This window comes from Podarcis tiliguerta (assembly GCF_965153285.1).
Source record: "Podarcis tiliguerta genome assembly, chromosome: 12".
Taxonomy (NCBI): domain Eukaryota; kingdom Metazoa; phylum Chordata; class Lepidosauria; order Squamata; family Lacertidae; genus Podarcis; species Podarcis tiliguerta.
The window spans coordinates 41,269,237-41,291,336 of NC_139545.1; the positions used below are offsets into that span (position 1 = coordinate 41,269,237).

General features: G+C 42.7%; 1 protein-coding gene across 3 annotated transcripts in view; it reads right to left on the minus strand.

Moving 5' to 3' along the window:
• EPC1 (enhancer of polycomb homolog 1) overlaps positions 1-22,100 on the minus strand; it is a 51,470-nt gene that overhangs the window by 28,506 nt on the left and 864 nt on the right. The window contains exon 2 of one of the 3 annotated variants that reach the window (XM_083405671.1): positions 21,803-21,996. Coding sequence is in view for 2 of the 3 variants with exons in the window: in XM_083405672.1 (XP_083261798.1) it covers positions 8,004-8,156 (153 nt within the window). In the remaining variant the exon portion in view is untranslated. Of the gene's footprint in view, positions 1-8,003; positions 9,286-21,802; positions 21,997-22,100 lie in introns of those variants that run through there. The other 2 variants (XM_083405672.1, XM_083405670.1) reach the window with 2 other exon arrangements.

Below are 22,100 nucleotides of genomic sequence, written 5' to 3' on the forward strand. Positions count from 1 at the left end.
ATAGAGCCTGTGAGCCACACACTGCCTTGTCACATGGGGGGTGGGAAGCAAGGCCAAAATTGACCCCCCCCAGCCCTTGTGCTACCTTCTCAAAGCCAAGCAAGCAAGGCACCAGGCTTTAGGAAGGACGCATAAGACTCTGGCAGAGTCCTAGAACCCTCCCACTTCCTTGCCAAAGCTGGGAAAGCACTTCGAGGAAGAGGCCGGAGGACTCTAGGAGCCTCTCAGAGCCTCCTTCCCAATGCTAAGTGCCTCGCTTAGCTGGCTCTGGGAAAGGCAGCCCAAGGGTTCCAAATGTTGCTGAGAGCTGCCAAAAAAGGCCTTGAGGGCTGCACTGGATCACCCTGTCCTAGACCAACCAAGCAGCCAGCAAGTAATAAAACTACAAGTACTGCCATTATGCCATGGAGCGTTATCTGGCACAGCCAACAATTCTACAGCAGAGCTTTACTCATCTCACCGGTCCAGTGAATTACATTTGAATAGGTTTCATGTATGCTAGTTGTGTATACTATTGTAAGATATACAGTCTTACAATAGTATATAAATATAATAGTTAATAATAATAATAATAATAATAATTATACCCTGCTCATCTGGCTGGGTTTCCCCAGCCACTCTGGGCAGCTTCCAAAGAAGTATTAAAATACAGTGGTCTATTAAAATACACTGATCCACTATAACATTTGTGTAAACATACACCAAGATAGAATTGCTAGTGTCTCCCTTAACATGACACATGATGAACCTGGTATAAGAAACAATCCCATACTGTTTCTACCAGGAATGAAAATTTAAGATTCCCTTTTAATTCAAATCCCCTCAGGAGCTTAACACTGAGTCTCTGTGATAGCTTCTCAATTTAAAGCAGAACATATTGCAACTGAAGTATTTTCAGAAACAAATCCAAGGCTTCTCCCCCCTCCACGCAATACTGTTAAGATAGTGTGTCAGAGTATTATTATTATTTTACTTTCCAGAAGGAAAATTGGTTGGCAATGTTAATGCCTCCAATGCTTACTCCTAAGAATTATCTTGAAAGGCAGTATTTTTATAGCCAGAGGGACAGATCAGTCTATTTCTGGTCCTTGCCAGTTTTACATGTGTTTACTCATCAGTCCATTCAGTTTTGTTTCTGCATTAAGTTGATGGGAGTGGGGTGGGGGAAATGTATTTAAATACAACAGGGTGCGGAACCGTTTTCTGAAGGCCACAGTTCCATCTTAGTAGCCTTCAGAGATGTCACACGTGGGGCAGTGTCAGAGGCAAAAGTGGGTAAAGCAGCAAATGTAACTTTTACCTTTGTACAGTAGGCTACTTTCTTGACACAGACCCTTTATCCAGGCAACCAAGGGGCATTAACAGAGTTCAAGGATACATTTCACCCAGGCTAAACACACAAGGTGGATGTAAAGGAGGGATAGTGAGTAGTTTGGTCTAGGGTGAATACCAAGGGGTCAGACAAAGAGGGCTGGAGGGGCAGATTGGGCCCCTAGGATTACAATTCCCAGTCCCTGAAATATGGAAAGTTATATATTATGTGCTTTTTTCCACAAAGAATGTACGTTATCCCAATGTATTAATTTCTAAACAAGTTTTGTCCTAAAATGGGCATTTCTAACATGTTTTTGTATTTTTTTGAGCCATGAAACAATTTGCAAAAGAAGTGTAAAATGTATAGGTTAATTAGGTACCAATCTGTGTATTAGTCTGGGAGGTACAAATGAAGACCAAACAAAAGTCTCCTCCATACATATATAGCAGGGGTGGGGAACCTCTGGTCCATGGGTCAAATCTGACCCACCAGTCCTCCTCATCCGGCCCACAAGGCCATTTTCCTCCAACCACACTCACCTGTGGACAACCGCCTGTCAAAGTTAGTCCACAGGGTGGAGCAGATAAAAGATCTAGATTCTAGGCTCCTAGGCCTGCACAGCAGGCACATCCAACTGGTCGATCGCAGCTACCTGTCAATCGTGGGGTGTCCCTGCTCGATTGCGTGCTTATTAATTTCCCCCCACCAAATAAAATAAAAAGAAAGATCAACAACTTTGGGTCCCCCCAAAAAAGCTTTTTAATAGTGGGTGTAGATCACTGTCACTTGCGAGTTGAACATGCCTGCTATATAGGATCTATCCAGTTCCACAAGTAAGCATTAACCCCTGCACCCTGGAGCAAGTGGCCTTTACAACTGTACGCCTAAGGCCTAAGAACAAAACTGCAGAAAGGCTAATGCAAACACATCCCACTAGGCCTTTGAAAGTGGAGAACAAACATATTTCAAGGGGCATGTTGTCAGTGAATGATGCTTACAAATTTGACCCCTGGGCATTACTAGATAATAGTGTTTCTAATTGTAGCTGTTTGTTTTAGTTAGTATAACTTAGTCTTCATTGTGCAATTTTAGATTTATAATTGTGAGCCACCACATGAAAACACAGCAAAAATGTATGGAAATTTTAGGTTTGGAGCTCTGTATGGTAGATCTGTCATCTGAAACAGTATCTCTTCATGACAATATAGATGCACACAGTGGAGTCCAAATGAAGCAGTGATTTTTATTTTATTTTAATAAGGTATAGTAGAGGGGGGATATTTTAGACAGAAATAAGAATTTGTCAGAATACAGGATGACTGGTGGCTGTGTCCATTAGTTTTAGCTCTCACAATCACTGCTCTTGAAAATTAATTGTCAGTCTTGAATTATGGCAGTGTTGAATTAAAAGTAGGGAAAGGGTTTTTTTTTAAAGAAATCCATGAGGGGAACTCTCCCCAATTTTAGCCAAGCCATGCCTTCACAGTCTTTTTAAAACGGTAGTGCAACAGCCATCACAGAAGTTAAACAGGAAGATTTCACTGTAATTCAAATATTGATTAGTACTTTGGTATTAAGGAAGATCCTGAATGCAAAACAAGAAGCCAGGTACTCAAAATAAACTGTTCCAATGACATAGCTGCCTAGAGCAATTAAAGCACAGACAGATACAGGGGCCAGCGAGAACTGGAAAAGGGCTCATGACAGAAGTTGGCAGTGTTGGTGATATATCCTGCCTTTCCTCCAAGGAGCTCAAGGAGTTCTCCCCCTCCCCAATTTTATGCTCACAACAACCCTGTGAGGTAAGTTAGGCTGAGGATCAGTGGCAGGCTAAAGCTCACTCAGGGAGCTACATGGTTGAGTGTGGGTTCGAACTCTGGTCTCCCATGTCCAGCAGCCCAACCACTATACAACACTGTCCCTTTCAAGCAAATATAGCAAGGACTGAGACTCCACCTCCCTTTTTCTGCACGGCTGGAAGTGGCTCATAGCAGCATAAGACTTGATGCCAAAATACTTAGGAGTCTGTTATACAGCAAGCACTCTTTTCTGCATGGTCAAATAGAATGTTAAGGCAACACCCTTCTGCCAATACATTCACAAAAGAGTCATGAGCCTATCAAGACAGAACAAGATCTCCCAACAAGTTTTCCATTGGAAAAACATATATACTTCTATTCTAAACACTGTATTACCAATGGCAACTGAGAGCACTTAATGTCTTGTGTCACTTATGCAAAATTAGCATGTGTCATCCACCTCTGGACATTACTTGACTTCATTCATTGGCACTTTTCTACTTAAGCAGAAATATTTAACTTGGAAACCTTGAATAGTTACTGAAGTCAATTGACTCTCATTTGTTTAAACATCTAAGGATGATAAGGAGGAGGAGAGAGATCAATGTGTTAACAGTCTCTAGAACATAACCTATTTTAAGTTGAACCCAGCCAGAATCATACTTTCATGGATCATGGATCTGTGTTAGCCAAGGTAAACATTGAAATTATTCTTTAGATGCAAGGGAGAAAGATGAATCAACTTCAAGTCAGAACTCAGGCAACAGTTTAAAGACAAAACAGAGCCACTTATATATAAAGTTATGCTTCTACATACTTGGAGCCCCCTAGGAATGCAAAAGTATGTAAATTTCTAAAGTAAAACTGATTTTTTTTGGCATGCCACTGACAGTAGAGCTTAGATGAAAAAGAAAAAAAGGGCTAAAGAAAACTCAGGCATGCAATGGTTGAGATACAGACTATCGGGATGTCAGTTGGGACTCAGCTACATTGGCAATGGTAAATAGCTTTATATGCGTTGTATATGCATTATAACGGGATGCGGGTGGCGCTCTGGGTTAAACCACAGAGCCTAGGACTTGCTGATCAGAAGGTCAGCGGTTCAAATCCCCATGACAGGGTGAGCTCCCGTTGCTCAGTCCCTGCTCCTGCCAACCTAGCAGTTCAAAAGCACGTCAAAGTGCAAGTAAATAGGTACCGCTCCGGCGGGAAGGTAAACGGCGTTTCCGTGCACTGCTCTGGTTCGCCAGAAGCGGCTTAGTCATGCTGGCCACATGACCCGGAAGTTGTACACCAGCTCCCTCGGCCAGTAAAGTGAGATGAGTGGCACAACCCCAGAGTCCTCTGCGAATGGACCTAATGGTCAGGGGTCCCTTTACCTTTATAACACTGTGACACCAGATGGCGCTGTGGAGTTCCTTTTTTTGCCAACCCAATTTCTCATACAAAGTTTAACTGAAACTCTTCTTTGATTTGTCTAGATCCAGCCTTGAAAAGAAATCCCCCACCAAATGGAATATGGAAGGGAGGATGAGAGAGGAAATCAATTTGCTCAGCACTGCACATCTTTTACCTATTGCCTGGGCAGGGAGGGGGAGGATTAGAATTGGGGAGATGCATGCTGATAGATCCATACTATAGTCCTATAGTATGATGATTGAGTCTCTAGAGCTGATTGCTGCCCCCACTATATAGCTGGAAAACGCTTCGGTTGCAGGTGGTGGCAGCCCGACCTATATGACACAGTAAGTCAGGGCTGGCAATGGAATAGTATAGTGTTGATTATCCTTCCCCAACTCCTGAAACTCCCTCTCCCCACCTGCACTTCTCTTAGGAGTGGGGATGCAATGGAACATTGTTCTGCAGGCCCCACTTGATTCCCCATTTTAGCATCTCGTTCAATTTAGCAGTGTAGCAATTCATATATATTACTCTGGAAACAAATTGTATTATAGCTCATATTTTTAGTTCATTCAGTAAGGTGCAAGAATCCAACTGGACTGCATAATTTGAGACTTGATATAACAGTAGGACTGACACTATTTCATGCATAAGCATTTTGCAGCTAACACAAGCATATTTTCTTGTAAGCACTTTTACTTGGATTATACAGTAGATTCTGCCCTTGAAGCAATTACGCAGCTGTTGCTGTGCACCACTTCCCTTACTCCAGAGCATTTCTAATGATTCAATGAGCACTTTGGCAGGGTAGCCAATGTGGTGACTTTCAAGTGTTATAGACTCCAACTCCCATTAGCCTTAGCCAGCATGGTCAAGGGTCAAGGTAGTCATACTGCACAAAATCTGGAGGGAACGACACTGGCTACCACTGAGTTATTGGTTACAGGCAAGTGTCTTTAGAAGTCATAATCTGATTCCATGCAGTTAGGTATACATAAGCCCATCTAAGCTTTTAAGCGTGCATAAAACCAGGCCTTTTGGTGCAAAAGTAGCAATTTCCATGCACCTGCTACAGAATATCACACAAGGTAGTTTGTCACTGTTTATGCACCACATCTTGGATGTCTTTGAAGCTTTTACCATCAGAGTAGCACGAACCTTTCCATAACTGGTCTGAATTAAAAGATTTATGAAAGTATTATGGTCCCTTCCAACTCTACAATTCTATGACTATGTCTTGTTGTCCACTGTAACACTGCCCTCTCACCTTTGCATTAGTTTTTTCTGTTTTTGTTTAATTTGGACCAATGCACCCACAGACGCATTCACCTCCACTTCCCTCACTAATTTAATCTGCTGATTTGTCAGCAGGAGCGCAAGCCTTGTGACTTCCTAATCCTCTCTTTTTCAAGTGCAATTACATAAATTCAGCACTAAGAAAGCACAAGCCTAAAATTCAAGGAGGCTGAATTACATAGACTAGTCCCAGGGCATTAAGGCTCAAAAGGGGGAGACAGGACAGAACAGGTCTTGCTGCTTTTTTGTGTCCTATTCATGCTTACTCAGGATTAAGCCCCATTTCTTAGGTTGATTTTATAGGACTGCTATCTTAGCTCTGGTACTTGTTCCATCACATATACCATACAACAGACAATGCCAACAGTTGCTATTTAAATTGATTTGGCATTTTGTTTACATTCACCACACAGTACCATTGGCTGAAGTAAATGAAATGCAGACAAATGTTGAGAGGTTAAAAAAATACTCATTTCACACGAGCTGGCTACCTTTCTACCTCTGCTTTAAAGGTACCTATTCCGTGCACTTGTTATAGCTTGAGTTTCTAAGAAGAATTTCAGGAATTCCTACATAGATAAAAACTATTTCCCCAAGTGTCTTGGGTATGCCTTAATTCATAAACTCATGACTCAAGAACTCTGAATTCTGTTATTACAATATTCTTACAACTCTTCTAAATTTGTCACTTGACTGTATCATCATAAGCAACAGCATCCTTTCAGCTATAAACTTTATTTGAACAAGCACATACTATTTAGAAACAGCAGGTTTCCTCCCTAGTCCTTTTTCTCTATCTAAACTTAAACCTCCGTCTTTATAGATCCTATCTACTAATATAGTTTGCAACATGCCTTACCAGAAAAGCTACTGCCCCACATCTGCTTTACACAGGTCTTGTTTTATAAAGCAACAGGAGAACCATCACCCATTGCTTAAATTACTGTTAGCTCTACTACTAAAACAAACATTTAGAACACGTGCATTCAGAAAAATCAGGTGTCCAGATAAAGGCTGAAATCATAAGGCTCCTTACTAAGGAATAAGGACCACTGAACTTAGTGGGACCTCCTCCTAGTAAGTACGTATGCACAGGATTGCGAGGAAAGAATAATAGTGTTGTGACTCCTAACCACTGATTTATAAATCTACTAATACTAAAACCTTAGCTGTACTGTCAAGCGTCCCAAAACAGACTTCAAAGCATGAATAAATTTATTTGGAGAAAGTAGGGAAGATCGTGCTTCATTCTTAACTGCTATTCTATAAATGAGATGACAGATGGTTCTCCTAGTAGTAATAATCAAATCACTTTTATTTGGAAAGGCCGTACAATCAAAATAGATCTTTACTTAGAAGACACCAACTTCTGTATTGCAGAGCTTGCTTTCTGCACCACTTTTCAATTGGCAAATCATGTCACTAAACAAGCAAATGTTAAACCCCAGCCTAAAGAAGAATGTGCAGGGGCAAGGCCTGTTTTTCTTACCCTTCGCTACCGGCTTAAGATTCTGCGCTACGCGGCCAGGCCAGGCCAGGCCAAGCTAAGCTAAGCAGAATTCCAAATGAAATAAACTCTCTGGCGCGGTTCTAGTGCTTTTACATGGAGCCTCGGCCACGCTACTAGCGAAGCCAGAGAAACACACTGGGAGCACACATGGGCAGCCGCAACTTCCTCGCACCTTTCCCCGCCCCCGCTTTTGCTATCCCGGCTCATTGCAAACGCAGAGACGCCACCTAGCGACCGGACGGCGGCACTTCCACCTAGCCCTCTCGCGCCGCCGCCGAGGCTCGCGCTCTCTCACACAGCTGCCTGCTGCACAAGGCCCAGCCCAGCAAAGTCGAAGCACAACAAAATGGCGGCTGGCCGCCGCGTCACGTGACCCCCTTTGTGCCTTTCGGGGGGCTGAAGGGAGCCGAGCCGGAGGCCTCGGCGCTCCAGCCCAGAGCGAAAACGAGCCTCGGCCGGGTGGGGTGGGGGCTCCCGGAGGGAAGGCGACGGGGCTGTTGAGGGACTAACGTCGCCCTCTTCCCTCCCCCCCCCCCCGCACACCCGGGGGGAGGGAAGCGGGAGGAAGCGGGGAGAAAATGGCGGCCATTTTGTGCTTGCGCAGAGGCGATGGTGGGGGCCCGGGTGTGGGGCGATGGCGGGGCCCGGCCGGAGCAGGGATGGGAGGGGGTCTCTCACGTACCGACTCCTCTTCCTTCTCCATGCCCGTGGGCATCTGCGGCACGGCCCGGTTGATGGAGGCATACTCGGCTAGGTCGGGCAAGTCCTCGCAGCGGAAGACGGGAAGCGGCTTAGACGCGTCCAGCGCCCGGGCCCGAAACGACAGTTTGCTCATGTTAGTCGTCGGCGGCTGCGACTGCTATGGCGGCTGCTGCTCCAGCTGAGGGGGGGGAGGCAGCGAGAGCGCTCCGAGCTGAGAGCCGGACCCCGCCGAGCGCTCTCATGGAGGGACCGGGGCTCCCGCGGCGGGGCGGGGCTCGCTCCGAGGCGGGTCCCAGCGGCGCCGGCTGGCGCGGCTAGGCTAGGGCGCCGATTTCTCTCCTCCGCCGCTCCGGCTCTGCTCAATACGCCACGGCCAACATGGCGGACATTAAACCTCGACTGGCCGCCTCTTTCAGCCAACCCCAGCGCCACAGCCATTCCCACACTGCATCGCGCAAAGGCGCGGGCACGGCGCTGCCGGGGGGGGGGGGAGAAGGGGCGCGCGGCGCGGGCACGGAGGCGAACGAGCAGGAGCGCTCGGGTTTCCCCCCCACTTTTTTTTTTTTTACTGCTTCTGCTCGGGGATGATGATGATGAAGAAGGTGGTCCCGTCTTCGTTCCCCAAAGCTGTCACTGCTCGGGAGTCTCCTTCATTGTGATGCAGCAGCAGCAGCAGCAGCACAGAAGCCGACCCAGCCGCACGCAGTTCCCTCGCACCACGCCGGAGACTGGGGAGGGGAGGGACGGCGCCGACGCCTGGAGGAAGGCACGAGGCGGCCGGGGATGCCTCAACCCCAGCGAGGCGTTAAGGAGGCGAAGAGCTTCCCCTCGGCACCGGGCGAGCTGCTCCGCGCTGAGGGCGGCATGGCACACGGCGAGGCACGGGCTCCCGGCCAGGAGCAAAAGGGCACAACACCCAATTTCTCTGTAATTATTTCGGCTACAGGGCCCGGGCTAAAAAAAACTCCAAACCAAACAGCAGCAGGACTCGCCTCCCCTGTATTGTCGCTAAACCATAATTTATCTACACACACTCCACCGAGTCACTTTGTTCTTTACTCTGGAAGACCGGGGCTCTGTGACATCAAAAAATTCTATAGAATTGACTGGGAATTGGGATGGATGTGGATATTATACACAGTTATTTGGAACGTTTAGTCTGAAATTTTGAACTTAAACCATTTCCCTAAATTTTTTGTTCACCACACACACACTTTTTAAAGAATGCACCAGGGATGAATGAGATGCATACAACAGAACATACACCTTGGAAAATTTTGCCACCACCTTCCGTGTTAACATTGAAGCCCTTGCTTTGTAATGGCTTGACTGTGAGATATAATTTTTTTTTTTTTTTGCTATTAACTGCATCAAATTATACAGCAGCACTTTTTAAGCTTTTTGAATTTGGCTACATTTTAAACTTCTCCTTCCTTCAGCCACCCCCAATTGGCTAGCTGTCACAGCTTTTGACAAGTGAGTGCATGAGATTCTCACACAGCTGCCTAGAAGTACCGGTACCTGCTGCATCCCTCACTTAACAGTAGCATACTTTAAGTAGTTATAGGCTCCACACCTCAAAAATGTAATTTCCCGAATGTAGATACAGCATGCAACGGTGTCAATGAGATTTGCTCTTCAACATCCTAACTTTCTATGTGAAGGAATGTTTGTTATTGGGGACATCTTTCATCATAGTGCACCTGAAACAGTACCAGTCTAGTAGTTGTGAAAACCAAAGACCACCAGCCTTTTCCCTAAATCAGCCAGCCAGGAAAGGAGGCAAGATGGGAAGAAGCTGCTATAACAGAACACAGTCTGTGCTTCTTTGCAGCTTTCGTAATTAAAAAGCAGTTTGGATGGCTGTAATAGTAAATATTTGCAGTATCTCCCCTTCCCAACTTTTCCAAAATTTTACATTTTCTCCTGAGTGTTGGACATTCTGTTTGGGTTGACTGGAGAAGGGAAATCTATCTCATACTGGCCTAAGGAATTTGGTATTTATTGTAACATTAAAAACGACTTTACAACTTAAGCAATAGTCATTGTAGACCCTTAAATACTGTGAGGGCAAAGGTTAGATGCAGTAAATTAACAGAAAAGTAGGTATAAATACTAAATGTTTTAGAAGACACTAGGAAGACATGAAGGCCAAGTGGTATAAAACACAACCACTCACTATCTATCTGTGCAAGGCTACAAATGTACTAATAGCCATGTGATTTCTTCACATGCAAGCTACCAGCTATCGTTCAAAGTGCAATAAATAAAACCCGTTCAACAGGCTGAACAGATTTGGAGGAATGCTTTAGGTGTCAACAGATGGTCACCTATCAGGACCCACTGGTTTGTTTTCAGACCTTACTTGAATACTCTCTTTTTTCACATTTGATCTGGAGCCTTCAATTATATTCTGCAGTCATTTGCACTGAAACACTTTCTGCATGGATTGGAAGACCACAGCAAACAGGAATACAGTCGTACCTTGGTTTTTGAACAGGTTAGTTCTCGTTTTGGCTCCTGAACGCTGCAAACCTGGAAGTGACAGTTCCAGTTTGTGAACTATTTTTTAAAAGCTGAACGTTTGACAGGAATTTCAATTAGCTGCAGGAGCTTCCTGCAGCCAATCTGAAGTCGTGCTTTGGTTTCTGGACGTTTTGGAAGTTGAACGGAGTTCCAGAACGGTTTCCATTTGACTTCCAAGGTACGACTGTACTGCAGACTTGGAGCGTTTGGAGAGCTCTGCACCTTTGCTTTAAGGAGCAGCTGCATGTACAGAATACATATTCTTGGGAGGGGAAGTTGTTCTGCTATCACTCTGTGGGGGTGAACTGCGCCAAATGATGCATACAAATTTTCCATGAATAACACCAGTGATGGAAGGGGAGGGGAAATCTTTAACAGGGTTTATCTGGCACATATTTAACTCATAAATTCAGCAAGTGCTTTATGAAAAAATAAAATGGCATTTCATATGCTTTAATAACATCACAAATATACAAAAGTCATGTCCCCCTCACTTTTTGCTAAATTACAATCTGGCACTATGGATATCTACTTGGGAGTTCAATCAAATAATATATAAAATTTCTGTCTTAGCAAGCAACAGTTTTTTTGAGAAATTCGTATTATTTTGCATATTGCACGACATTTTCTCCAGTGGGAAGCTAAACGAAGAAATCTAACAGAGTTCAGTGGGATTTGCTCTCAAATAACTGAGCATAGGACTGCAGCTCAAAGTACAGGTAACTGCGAGTCTGTTTTGTGGATTATAAGGAAATGCTACATGGCATGGCTTCTCTCTCCAGCTCTTCCTTAGAGTGTTTGTGCTGCTCTTTCTTGGGCTAGGCATATGTACAGGCACTACACTTACAGCTGTGCAGAGGAAGTGTGCTGAGCGGTTAATGCAGTTATGAGCGAGGGTATAGCGAGGGATAGGATGAGCTTCCGCCATGCTTTTTCTGAGCAGCATCCGGAGGCTACAAACAGCCCCATTCTACACAAAGTTCTAACGGTGCTGGACCCAACAATCTATCGCAACATAGATTATGATATATTGTTGAGTGACCATAAAGAACTTCTAAAATGCAGCACATAACATTCGCGGGACATCACTACAATTTAGGAGACGCATGCCAGGACCATAATGGGGGAGGACCATAATGTCACGGTCTTCCATGAGGATCTAGGGAAGAAGCTGGTTGTATCAGCTGAGAATTTGTAGCCATTACAACAAGCTCCCGCGTTGGGCGGAGGGCCCTTTTTAAGAGGAGGTATAGATGTGAGACAACAGAGATTGTTCCAAGGAACATACAACATGGGCCCTCCTTGCTTTCTTTCCCGGGAATATTGCTTTAGGTTGGGCATCCCTATTTCCTTACACTCAAATTCCTTTTGAGCATTACCAGCCACAGCACCCTGGCAGGAAATATGGAACGCCCAAATAACACAGGTACAATCATAGATGCTTGCAGTGTAGAGGACCCTGGTTTGGAGAGTCAAACCAGGGAAAGTAAAGCACTTCAGGACTTGGAAGAAGCCGCCACTTTCTGTGAAGCCAAAGAAGACCTCAAAACTTTTCCTGCTTTTGATAATGATGGCAATGAAGGTGCAGCGGCTCCAGCTCCTGCAAGAGGTTGGATGACAAGGTGATCACCAAGTGCATTCCCCTTTGAAGAGCCAGGTCAGCTTTCCTCCAACGAAGATGAAGAGCAAGGCGATGGAAGATCTAAGCCATGAATCTCCAGATACGTTTAGTCAAGCAGAATCTACTGCAAGCTTTGTTGGGGCAGCTAGTTCATAATCTTCAGAAGTTCCTGTGTACAGCAGCTCCTTGGAGGCTGAAGTGGCCGGTTCAGAAGAATTTCCTCTATATGGTTACTTCCAGGAGGCTATGGTGAACCCAGCCATCTCAAGCAGCATTGTTCACCCTAATGCACCTTTGGCCTTTTTCTCCACGACTGAACATTTAGCTTCAATCAGCAGCCCTGTACCTGCATCACACTTTCCAGTACAGCCAGCCTTCATACCATCTTCTACATCAAGTCCAGATGTATTTATTCCTGTGCAATCCTGGTGCCAACAACCTTCTCTTCTATCTGATTGTGTTGCTGGGTACAGAGAGGGAGTTGTTATTCCTCCCTACTCCTGGCCCCCAAACACATGTGACCTGCCCAAGGACCTGAGAGTAGTGCAGTTCTTCTATAATAAAGACATTCAACATTATCCCCAGAACTGCTCAATTCCTGTGATGTGCATCACTCCATCCAACAAGCAGTTTTCATCCAGTTGGTGCATCTGCACCTGGGGCACACACTGAAGCTGCAGTATCCTTTTCAGAACCGTAAGTTCCTGTTCATAATCAAGTCCCCCCCCCCCGAAGAACCCCAGAAGCCTATTTTTGCACCATAGCATGGAGCCCACTACCAGTTAGTGCATTTGTACCCTGATCCTTCCCCCTTGGAGTATGCTGTGCCGTTCCATGTGGTCAGATCCAGTGCACTGCATGGTGCAGCTAGCTGTCTGTAAAAGAACAATTTTCTAGTTGCCAAGCATTCCTGTGTTTCTTTTTCCTTTTTTCATGTTTCATTTGACACAATGATTTGTTATATAGAGGAGGGGGAAGTCTGTATATTGGGGAGAGGGGTTACTACACTGCACATAGCATGCTCTCCACATAAAAATTTATTTATTTATAAATTTATAAATTTAAAAGCTGTTCTCCTTTGCGTATGATGACAGCAAGATGGAAGAATTTCCAAAGCATTATTTTGGTAGTAGTGAATTATGTCAAAATGGTACTGCCTTGCCTTTTGACTTATGTGTTTTTAAGTCGCAGCAAAAAGCTGGAATGTACTTTAATGAAATGACTGCTTTTTGTATACAATTGTATTATGATGTTCCTGGGAAGAAAGACTGGCTGTGAATTGGGTCATACATACAAATACACTGTCTTGCCAACTAAGGCCAACACTTCTTTCTTCAAAAACAGACCGAAAATCTTGACACATACTTATAATATAATAATAATAATACTTAACACATTTTCCAAATGTAAACACTGTAGGACATACAAGCAGACACATCTTGTTTCAATCCCATTTTATAGTAAAAAGGGCATGAAGCTGCCCAGCAGAACCTCTCATTTAGTACATTTCTATCCCACCCTTCTTCCATCAAGGAACTGAAGGTGATGCATGTAGGATCTTGGGTGGTCTCTCATCCAAACTGAGTAGACTAAGATCTGCTTTGCTTCAGCAAAGCTCCTGTGCGTAAGACCATGTGCCTGGGATATACTAGTATTTACACTATGCTAGGCAGAATATGATCAAGATAATGAGCTCAGAAACACTGAAATGAAAAGGAACAGGATTTGCAAGGCAGGACCAAAAGACTGCAGATATATGCAGAAATTCTAGGAAAGCAAGTTCTAGGGTTATTCAAATGCTGTTACCGAACAGAAAGTTACACACAAGACATATCATATCATATAATCAGAGATGTAGGATGTGTGAGGGCCTGTAAAGAATATTACATCTTTTGCAAGATTTGTATTAATTTCACAATTTCACAGCATTAAGTTATTACAACAAGTGGCAATGGCTACTACCTTAGATGGCTTTTTAAAAGGATTAGAGAAAATCAGAGAGGATAGTCTGTCAACGTGTATTAACGATAAAAGCTAAATTGACTCCCCATGTTCAAAGGCCGTCTCTCTGAATACAAACTGCTGGGACCAAATAGAGGATAGCTATTAACTTCATGCCCTGCTGTTGAGCTTCCTGGCAGTCTCTGATTGGCTGCTATTGAGAAAATGCCAGATTAGCTGGAGTTCTGGTCTGAGCCAATGGCCTATTTTTATACAAGATGGGGATAAGACCATTGGCTATTATATGGTAAGTTTAGGTTGAACTAAAGACAGGAAAGGCCTTTGTAGAGTTTGCAAAGGCTTTGCAAGGGACTTACAACAACATGCTGTGGCGTCTCCATCAGGGTTCCAGACAGCCTGCTATGCCCTCTCCTAGGACACTCCGTTCAATTCCTTTCCTTTGCTCACAGAAAAGCAACATTCAGTGGTACTACTGTGTAGGCTCAGTCCTCTTTAGGATGATTTTTTTGAGGAGGGGGAGTCACTTCCTTAGGCTACCCCCTTAAAATGATCCCCTGTGGTTCTCCAGAGCCTGCCAATAGACCCCTCTTGTTTCTCCGAGGCTCCAATTTGGAGTCACCTCTGATAGCATTTATCCACTGAGTTTACTATTAGAGGGAGTTAAGGAGGCGAGGAAACCAAAAGCGGGTAGGGAGGATAGGAAACAAAAATGTGTGGATGTTTTGCATCCATATTGAACTTTAAAATGAGTTTATGCCAAGTCTGAATATCCTCTCTGGACATCTGTTACATAACTGACTCAAACCTTGGTTGAATGAAAATGTATTCATCCAACCAGGAATTGGAATATCAACACCATAATCAATGTGAGAGGTCAACCCTTCTTCCTCTTACTTTGTCATTTCCTTTTCCTTAAGGTTAGCTGAAATGACATGAAAGAATACTCAATCATTATATTTGCTGTCATCAAAGAAGATGGCCATAGATGGAATTAAACCGCTTAGGGAAATATTCCTCTGTTTCTAACAAATCAAGCAGTTCATTTGTAAACAAGTCTTCTGTCTCCTAGCTTTCCCTCATTTACTTCCCAATTAGTTGGCCCAATTTTCACATGAATTCATCATAATGGATGCTCAGTCAGTTTAAAGAATTAGGCCACTTTCATGTATGGCAGGAGCTTGAAAAATGTATTATGTCTTTCAAGTATTAACACTCCTGAAAATACATCACAAAGGGACACTGCAAACAGAGCTCTGTGGAGAAGGAGGATATCTAGGGCTTTTTATTTTTCTATATCCCATCCTACTCCCAGTTATTTACCCAGGAAGCGGGATTTTTGTGTATAAATATCTTCCTTGCTTTATTCAGAATTTCTACATAACATGGATTTTTAATATCAAAGAATACTGTCCAGGTGGAATGGTAGGAAGAAGGACAAGAGGGGCTTATGGGCAGGCAACCAATTTCTAAGTCAGAATCAATGGACTAATAGCAGTACAAGTCACAGGCTCCCTGAACCAGCAAGATTTTCTGCAGACTTTGTAAGTCTTGCCGTGGAGATACAAAATTGTCCTTTAAAAAACAATCAGAATCTGCAGTACATTGATCTACTGTACATTGCTCCACAAGATTCTGTAGTTAATGGAAATATGGAAGAAGAAAATCTAATCAAGCTCCTTACATAGTACTTGATTACCTGCAAGATTACCTGCAATTAAAAATATCAAAGCATTTCACGCTTTTATTTTAACTCATTTAACCTAAAAACACACACAAGCACTTGAGGCCCTTTGAATGTGAACAGATGGGTTATTTTCCTTCTACGTTTGCAGCCATCTTAAAGACTATACAAAATTATTCAAGGTAGTTAAGTGGAAGCTGACTAGAAAGTGTCATAGAATGATCTCACATAACCAAGTGCTTAGAGAATAAAATGTCATATTGCCACACAGTGTTGATAGGTATGAAGTTAAATTTACTGACGAAACATTTCCTTACACATACGACACTATGGTCACAAAAGCTCCTAGAATTCAAGAGAGCCCTGTTTCTCTCCTCCACCCACTTCTCTCTCTCTCTCTCTCTCTCTCTCTCTCTCTCTCTCTGTGTGTGTGTGTGTGTGTGTGCATATGGAGACACTCACCAGGACAGCCTAGAGCAACGGCCTTCAAATGCAAGATCTACCTCTAATTCACAATCTATAACATGGGACCCAATTTCACATTTGAGTTATAATTAATAATGCACATTATTAATCCTAAAATGGCAATTCACCATAGCAATACTTCCAAATGAAAAGCAGTTATTTCTGCACTTAATCTTAGCTGAGAAGTGAATTGTAGGAGAAGTCTAGAAAGCCATAAAATAGACTAGAAAGTGAACAGAGTGCCCCTCCTGCTCCAAAGAGAGGTCCCTCACTAGAGGCATAGATATAGAAAGGTGGGACATGTAGTTGGCCAGAAATATGTATCTTATTTAGAAAAGGTTCAGGCCTTTCTCCTGCCACATTGCAGCCCTCATGAAAAATTATAAAATAAGTGTCTCAACATGTCCTAGCTCAGACCCCCCTTGTACTGCTTCCTTTGGGCTAGTCAGCCGTAGATGGAATCCAATATGGCAGCAACAACTTTGCTACGTCCCACCTATGGGTCCTGACCCTCTGGCTGAAGACCTACGGCCTAGAGAAGTAGAGGTGTGCCTACAGTATGGATACAGAATTGCCTCTGTGCATAGAAAGTCTAAGTCTGCAATCCTATATATGTTTACCTGGAAGTAAATCCCAATGAACACAGTGTGGCTTAGTATTAAGTAGACAACACGTAGGATTGCACAGCAAGGCTCTTCAGCTTAGAAACATAATAGCACAATGGGTTATAGTAGAGAAACATTAATGAGATGAATGCAAACAGACCTGCAATATATCTTATTCTTGTAACTTAACTATGAGCTACTCAATTAAATTATCCAGTATCATTAGTCAAGATGACCATGGGATGCAAACCAATGCCCTGGGTACCACCTGATCCTCTGGCTGCTAAATCCTGAGAAAGGGTGAAGCCTCTTGTAATTTACCTTTTCTTCATCTCCTGCAAGTAAGTCTGCACTTACTCTCAAATACCTAGGACTAACCACTGTCAAGCTTAGGACAGGATAAGATATTCTTTTCCTTGCCACTTTCTGTCCCACGCCTCAAAACAGATGCAAAATGTGTGTTTTAGCAACACAACCATTACTTGAAAGTAACTTGCATAGATTCAGACCTTACATACTCATCATTATCCAGAACTAGTTCATCTTCAGAAACTGTAGCAAGCGTAAGTTTATCTTTGTACCAGCTGAGTGATGAGAAAAACAAACTTGGTATCTTAGACCAGGCAGAGGCAAACTCAGCCCTCCAGATGTTCTGGGACTACAACTCCCATCAACCCTAGCTAACAGGACCAGTGGTCAGGGATGATGGGAGTTGTAGTCCCAAAACATCTGGAGGGCCAAGTTTGCCTATGCCTGTCTTAGACTAAGCAAACGATCTTCAACTATTCATAGATATCACTCATTCATGTCTTGCTCAGGGCTTATTTTCTAAGAGCTAAAGTAGCAGGGTTCAAATTTGTCTCAAAATAGTTGCATCCACTGATCACAAGCTTTACTCCGTAATCCTAGATGTGTATAGGCTGTTTTATGGTTTTATGGTTTTATGGTTTTATGGTTTTATGGCAAAGCCCTTCCATTCAGCGAAAATGCTGAAACTTCTCCTTCCTGGTCTTACCTCCTGCAATATCTCCACATAATTCAGAATATCTTCATTAAGCTAGTATTCTCCATAACTATACACAAGGTCACCTCTTAGCTCAGACCCTTACATCAGCATGTTTTTATTTAGCTGTCAAGTTTCCTCTAGATTGCCACTTCTCTGTCTTCTGTTATATGGTCTCTATTGTTGCTTTGTGCTGCACAAAGTCATTCACTCAGGGGTCCTTGCATTATGATTTTGAAGGTACCACTCATACTTTCTGTCATGTTTCGTATGCTGAAGAAAGAGTGCCCACCTCATCTATTCAGGAAAGTGTTAAACTCCTTAAACTCTTTTTTTCTGAACTGCCCTAGCATCATATCAGCTCTTGCATTGCCTTAGGAATCTCCCTTACCCCAATCTCACTACTCATTGTCATACTGAAGACTCCCTTCCTTCATTATTGACTTCGCTAGCATTGGCACCATGTCCATTATATTCTGTAAAGAACTTAGCACATGGCCAGTAGTAGACAGAGTCACTGTAAATTTTTTGTCTGCGGCAACGAAGAATTGGTAACAGGCAACCAAGTAAAAAATGATTTGTAAACTGTGGCAGTTGGGCTTCCTTCCGTCTATACGCCATCAGGGTGCCACAAAACAACCACAAGTATTTATTTATCATATATTCTCTGCTTCCTCCAAGAAGGTCAAGAGCACAATTTTAACTTTACAACAACCCTCTGAAGTTAGGCAGAGGAAAGTGGCTCACCTAAGGGCACTCAGTCAGCTTCATAGTTCAACAGAGGTTTGAATCCATGCTTCCCATGGATTCAACAAAATGGTGCAGGGTAGTAACTTCTGTGGGCTTATTTGCAAGGTTGACTTACAGTAATCTAAATAGATACTATAAAAATGCACAAATGTATAAGCTGCATAAGTAATAAGATTTCCCTTCCAGCTACAGTGGCAAGAAAATCTAGTTTGGCACACAGCTCATGCCACTTGGCACCAGCAAACTACACCTAAAAGGGGGTGTAGCAATACGTCATAGAATCATAGAGTTTGAAGGGACCCCGAGGGCCATCTAGTCCAACACCCTGCAATGCAAGAATCCTGCCCACAGCTGTCCCTGGGTGGGTTCTAACCACCAAACTTCTGGTTAACAGTCAGATGCACTGACCCATTGCGCCAATATCTGCAGAGGGGAGGATAGAGGTATACCCATGGATGAACTGGAGAACAACCTGGCAGCATTTGATTTAAATGGCCAGTACCACTGTAGAGTGACCCAAATCTGGGGTTAAGGTATTTCCTAGTCCTTTTAACCGAGAATGTTTAAATAGAAGTAGCAAGGAATGAACCTCAGACCTTTACACATGCAAAGCATATGTTCTGTCACAAACATGGACCTTCCCCATATACTGCTCTGAGTTCCTTGGAATAACAGAAGTATAACAAACAGCAAAATTCCACCTTATTACATGTAGTGCAACTGTGAGCAAATGGATGTGGATACTTTCCTATCAGAATGCAGAAAGGACTAAGAAGTCGTCTCTACTTATACACAGATAACAGCTGTTGTACGACTACCAGCCATGGCACATTCATATGCCTCTTGTTTCACAACAGCTGTGCATAGAATGCACCCATGTACCAAGGTGTCTGTAGCACTGCATGGTGCAATCATGTGCTGCACTGCCACATCTTATTGAGATGGAGGCTGCATGAGTTGCATTCCTAGATCTGTAAGAGTACATCCATGATTGGCCTTTTCAGGGAACCATTGTTGTTACACAGTAGGGCCCATAACTAGTGAAAGCATTTTCTGTTGCTAATCTGCCCATAACTGATAAAATTTTTACTTACATGCTCAAATGTAGATTTTTTAAAAAGCTATTTACCCAACTAAATTGCCTTCCTCTTCTTTATTAAGCAAATTTACTCAGAAACCTTCAGATACATTCTGCAGCATCAAACTCCTTGTAAAGAGATTTCTTTCAAGGGTAAGAAAGAACACATTCCCTTGAGGTGTATGATATAAATATCTGTGGTACAACAGACACACATACAAAAGAAATGTCCTCTATGATTATTGTGTTCAAATGTGTGTGCCAAAGAATTCCATACCTAAATTTCTAATACAAAGAAGTTCAGAGTACTAGCGTGAAGAATTCCTAAAGAAAGAAAATTAAAACATTCCTTTACAATACTTTAGTAGATTCCCTAACCTGTTGCGTATTCTAATATATTTTTTAATCATTTCAAAACCATGCATTTATAAGATAATGCCATTTATTTCATGATTTTGACATGTGGAACTACATCTTCCCAGCCATCTTTGCATCACATTAACCACTTTTTGTTTACATATGAACAATAAAGATTTTTGCAGGGGATGCTATATATTTGTGTTCTTAATATGTGGTATATACACAAACACTTAAAATAGTTTGAAGACTACTTGGAAATTTATAAGAAGCTTTATGCCATATGTGTCTTGCACAAGTTAATTTCCATGTTGATGCAAATAAATCTGAATATTCCTAAAATATTTTGCAGGAGCTGAAAGAAATTGGCCAATCCTAATCTGTAGTTCATCTATCAATGCTTTTTTAACCTTTTAAATCAGGGAAAATGAATTAGGGCTTTTAAGGCTGTACCAGCAATTATGAAAAATACTATCGCATAATGAATATATAACACAATAAAATTATATAGACATATATGAACCCACTACACACACACACACACACACATTTTTCAGCCACTGAGAAATAATCCTGGAGAAGGGATAAAAATTATTAAAGAATGGCATAATTCTTCACATACCTCAAGAGGATTTTTTTTAAGCAAGGGGGAAAAATCCAAACCCTGGCTCTAGTCTCACAAAACAACAAAGGACTGTGACGACATGTCTGTTATGGTGTACACTGTACTTCACGTATATGGATTTTAATATTTTATCTATATTTTTACACACACACGCACAGTGTGGTATAAGGTTGTAGGCTGCATTTCGTTAGAAGAAAAGAGGAAATGATACAATAGATCAAATCTTGCCCCACCTTTCCCCCCACCTTTTCTTGGTGAAACGAACATAAATTGTTTAGGAGCACCACAGCGCCACCAACACAGATCAATACAAAACAAAAAAGATTTCCCACCGTGTGCAAAAAAAAAAAAAAAATCGCCTAGAAAAATGCCAAAAATTACAAAATGTCTCCCAAATGCACCTTCTCAAAAGAAGAACACGACACCTAGATGAGGTATACTCCTTAGGAACCTTTATATAAAGAATGCTTTGAGATGAGTGACCAAAAAGCAGCTTACTGGCGAATAAAAAAGGCCAATGTTTAGTAACAGGCATAACTTAATAAAAACCCAGTTATGTCAATACCCTCCTTCAATACACGAAGGGCAGTTTCTCTGGTACTTTACACCAAGCGAAACCACCCCCACCCCCTAATTAGTCACAACCACTAATATCTTAAAGGGTATTCCTATTACAAACAATACATTTTCTTTCTTTCTTTTCTCTCTCTCTCTCTTCTCTCTCTCTCTTTGTATTATATTTTGTTCCGCACGTATTTATTATTAACGTTAGAGAGTCCAACTCCACCTTGAAAATATCCGAGTTCTTGATGGCGCCATAAAAAAAAAAAAAAATCAAAGTACAAATATATAGTTAGAATACAGTCACTCCTAGGGAGAAAAGCAAGATAGGTTTATAATACTCAGAAATAATGAGACGACGTTTAGTGTGCTTAATTAGGAGAGCTCAGACCTCGGGGTGGGGGTGGCGCGGGGGGGGGGGAACAAGCCTACATTAGATTCATCAACATTAAGGAACATGATTATTATTATTCTTTTTGCGCTAGCCGATTGCCGCGAAAAAGAAAATATAAACATACATATTTGAAAGACTGGGGAAAACTTACCTCGAAAGGCAAGCAGACAGCTGCCTCCTCACAACGACGGGAAGAAAATAGGTTGTGTATAGTTTCTCGCTTGCAGATAGCCGCCTCCACGCAGCCAAAGGATCCCCGAACATCTTGAAAAAACCTTTGCAAACGACCACGGAGACCCTCTCCCAGGATCGGCGGCGGATCCCGGAGGTTTTTTTGCTCGGGATCTGTGGGGGGCGTTTGGGTAAACCGGAGAAATATCCAAAGAAGATTAAAAGCAAGAGGCGGCAGGAGCCAGAAGACTCTGGGGTTAACAACTTTGTAATGGCAA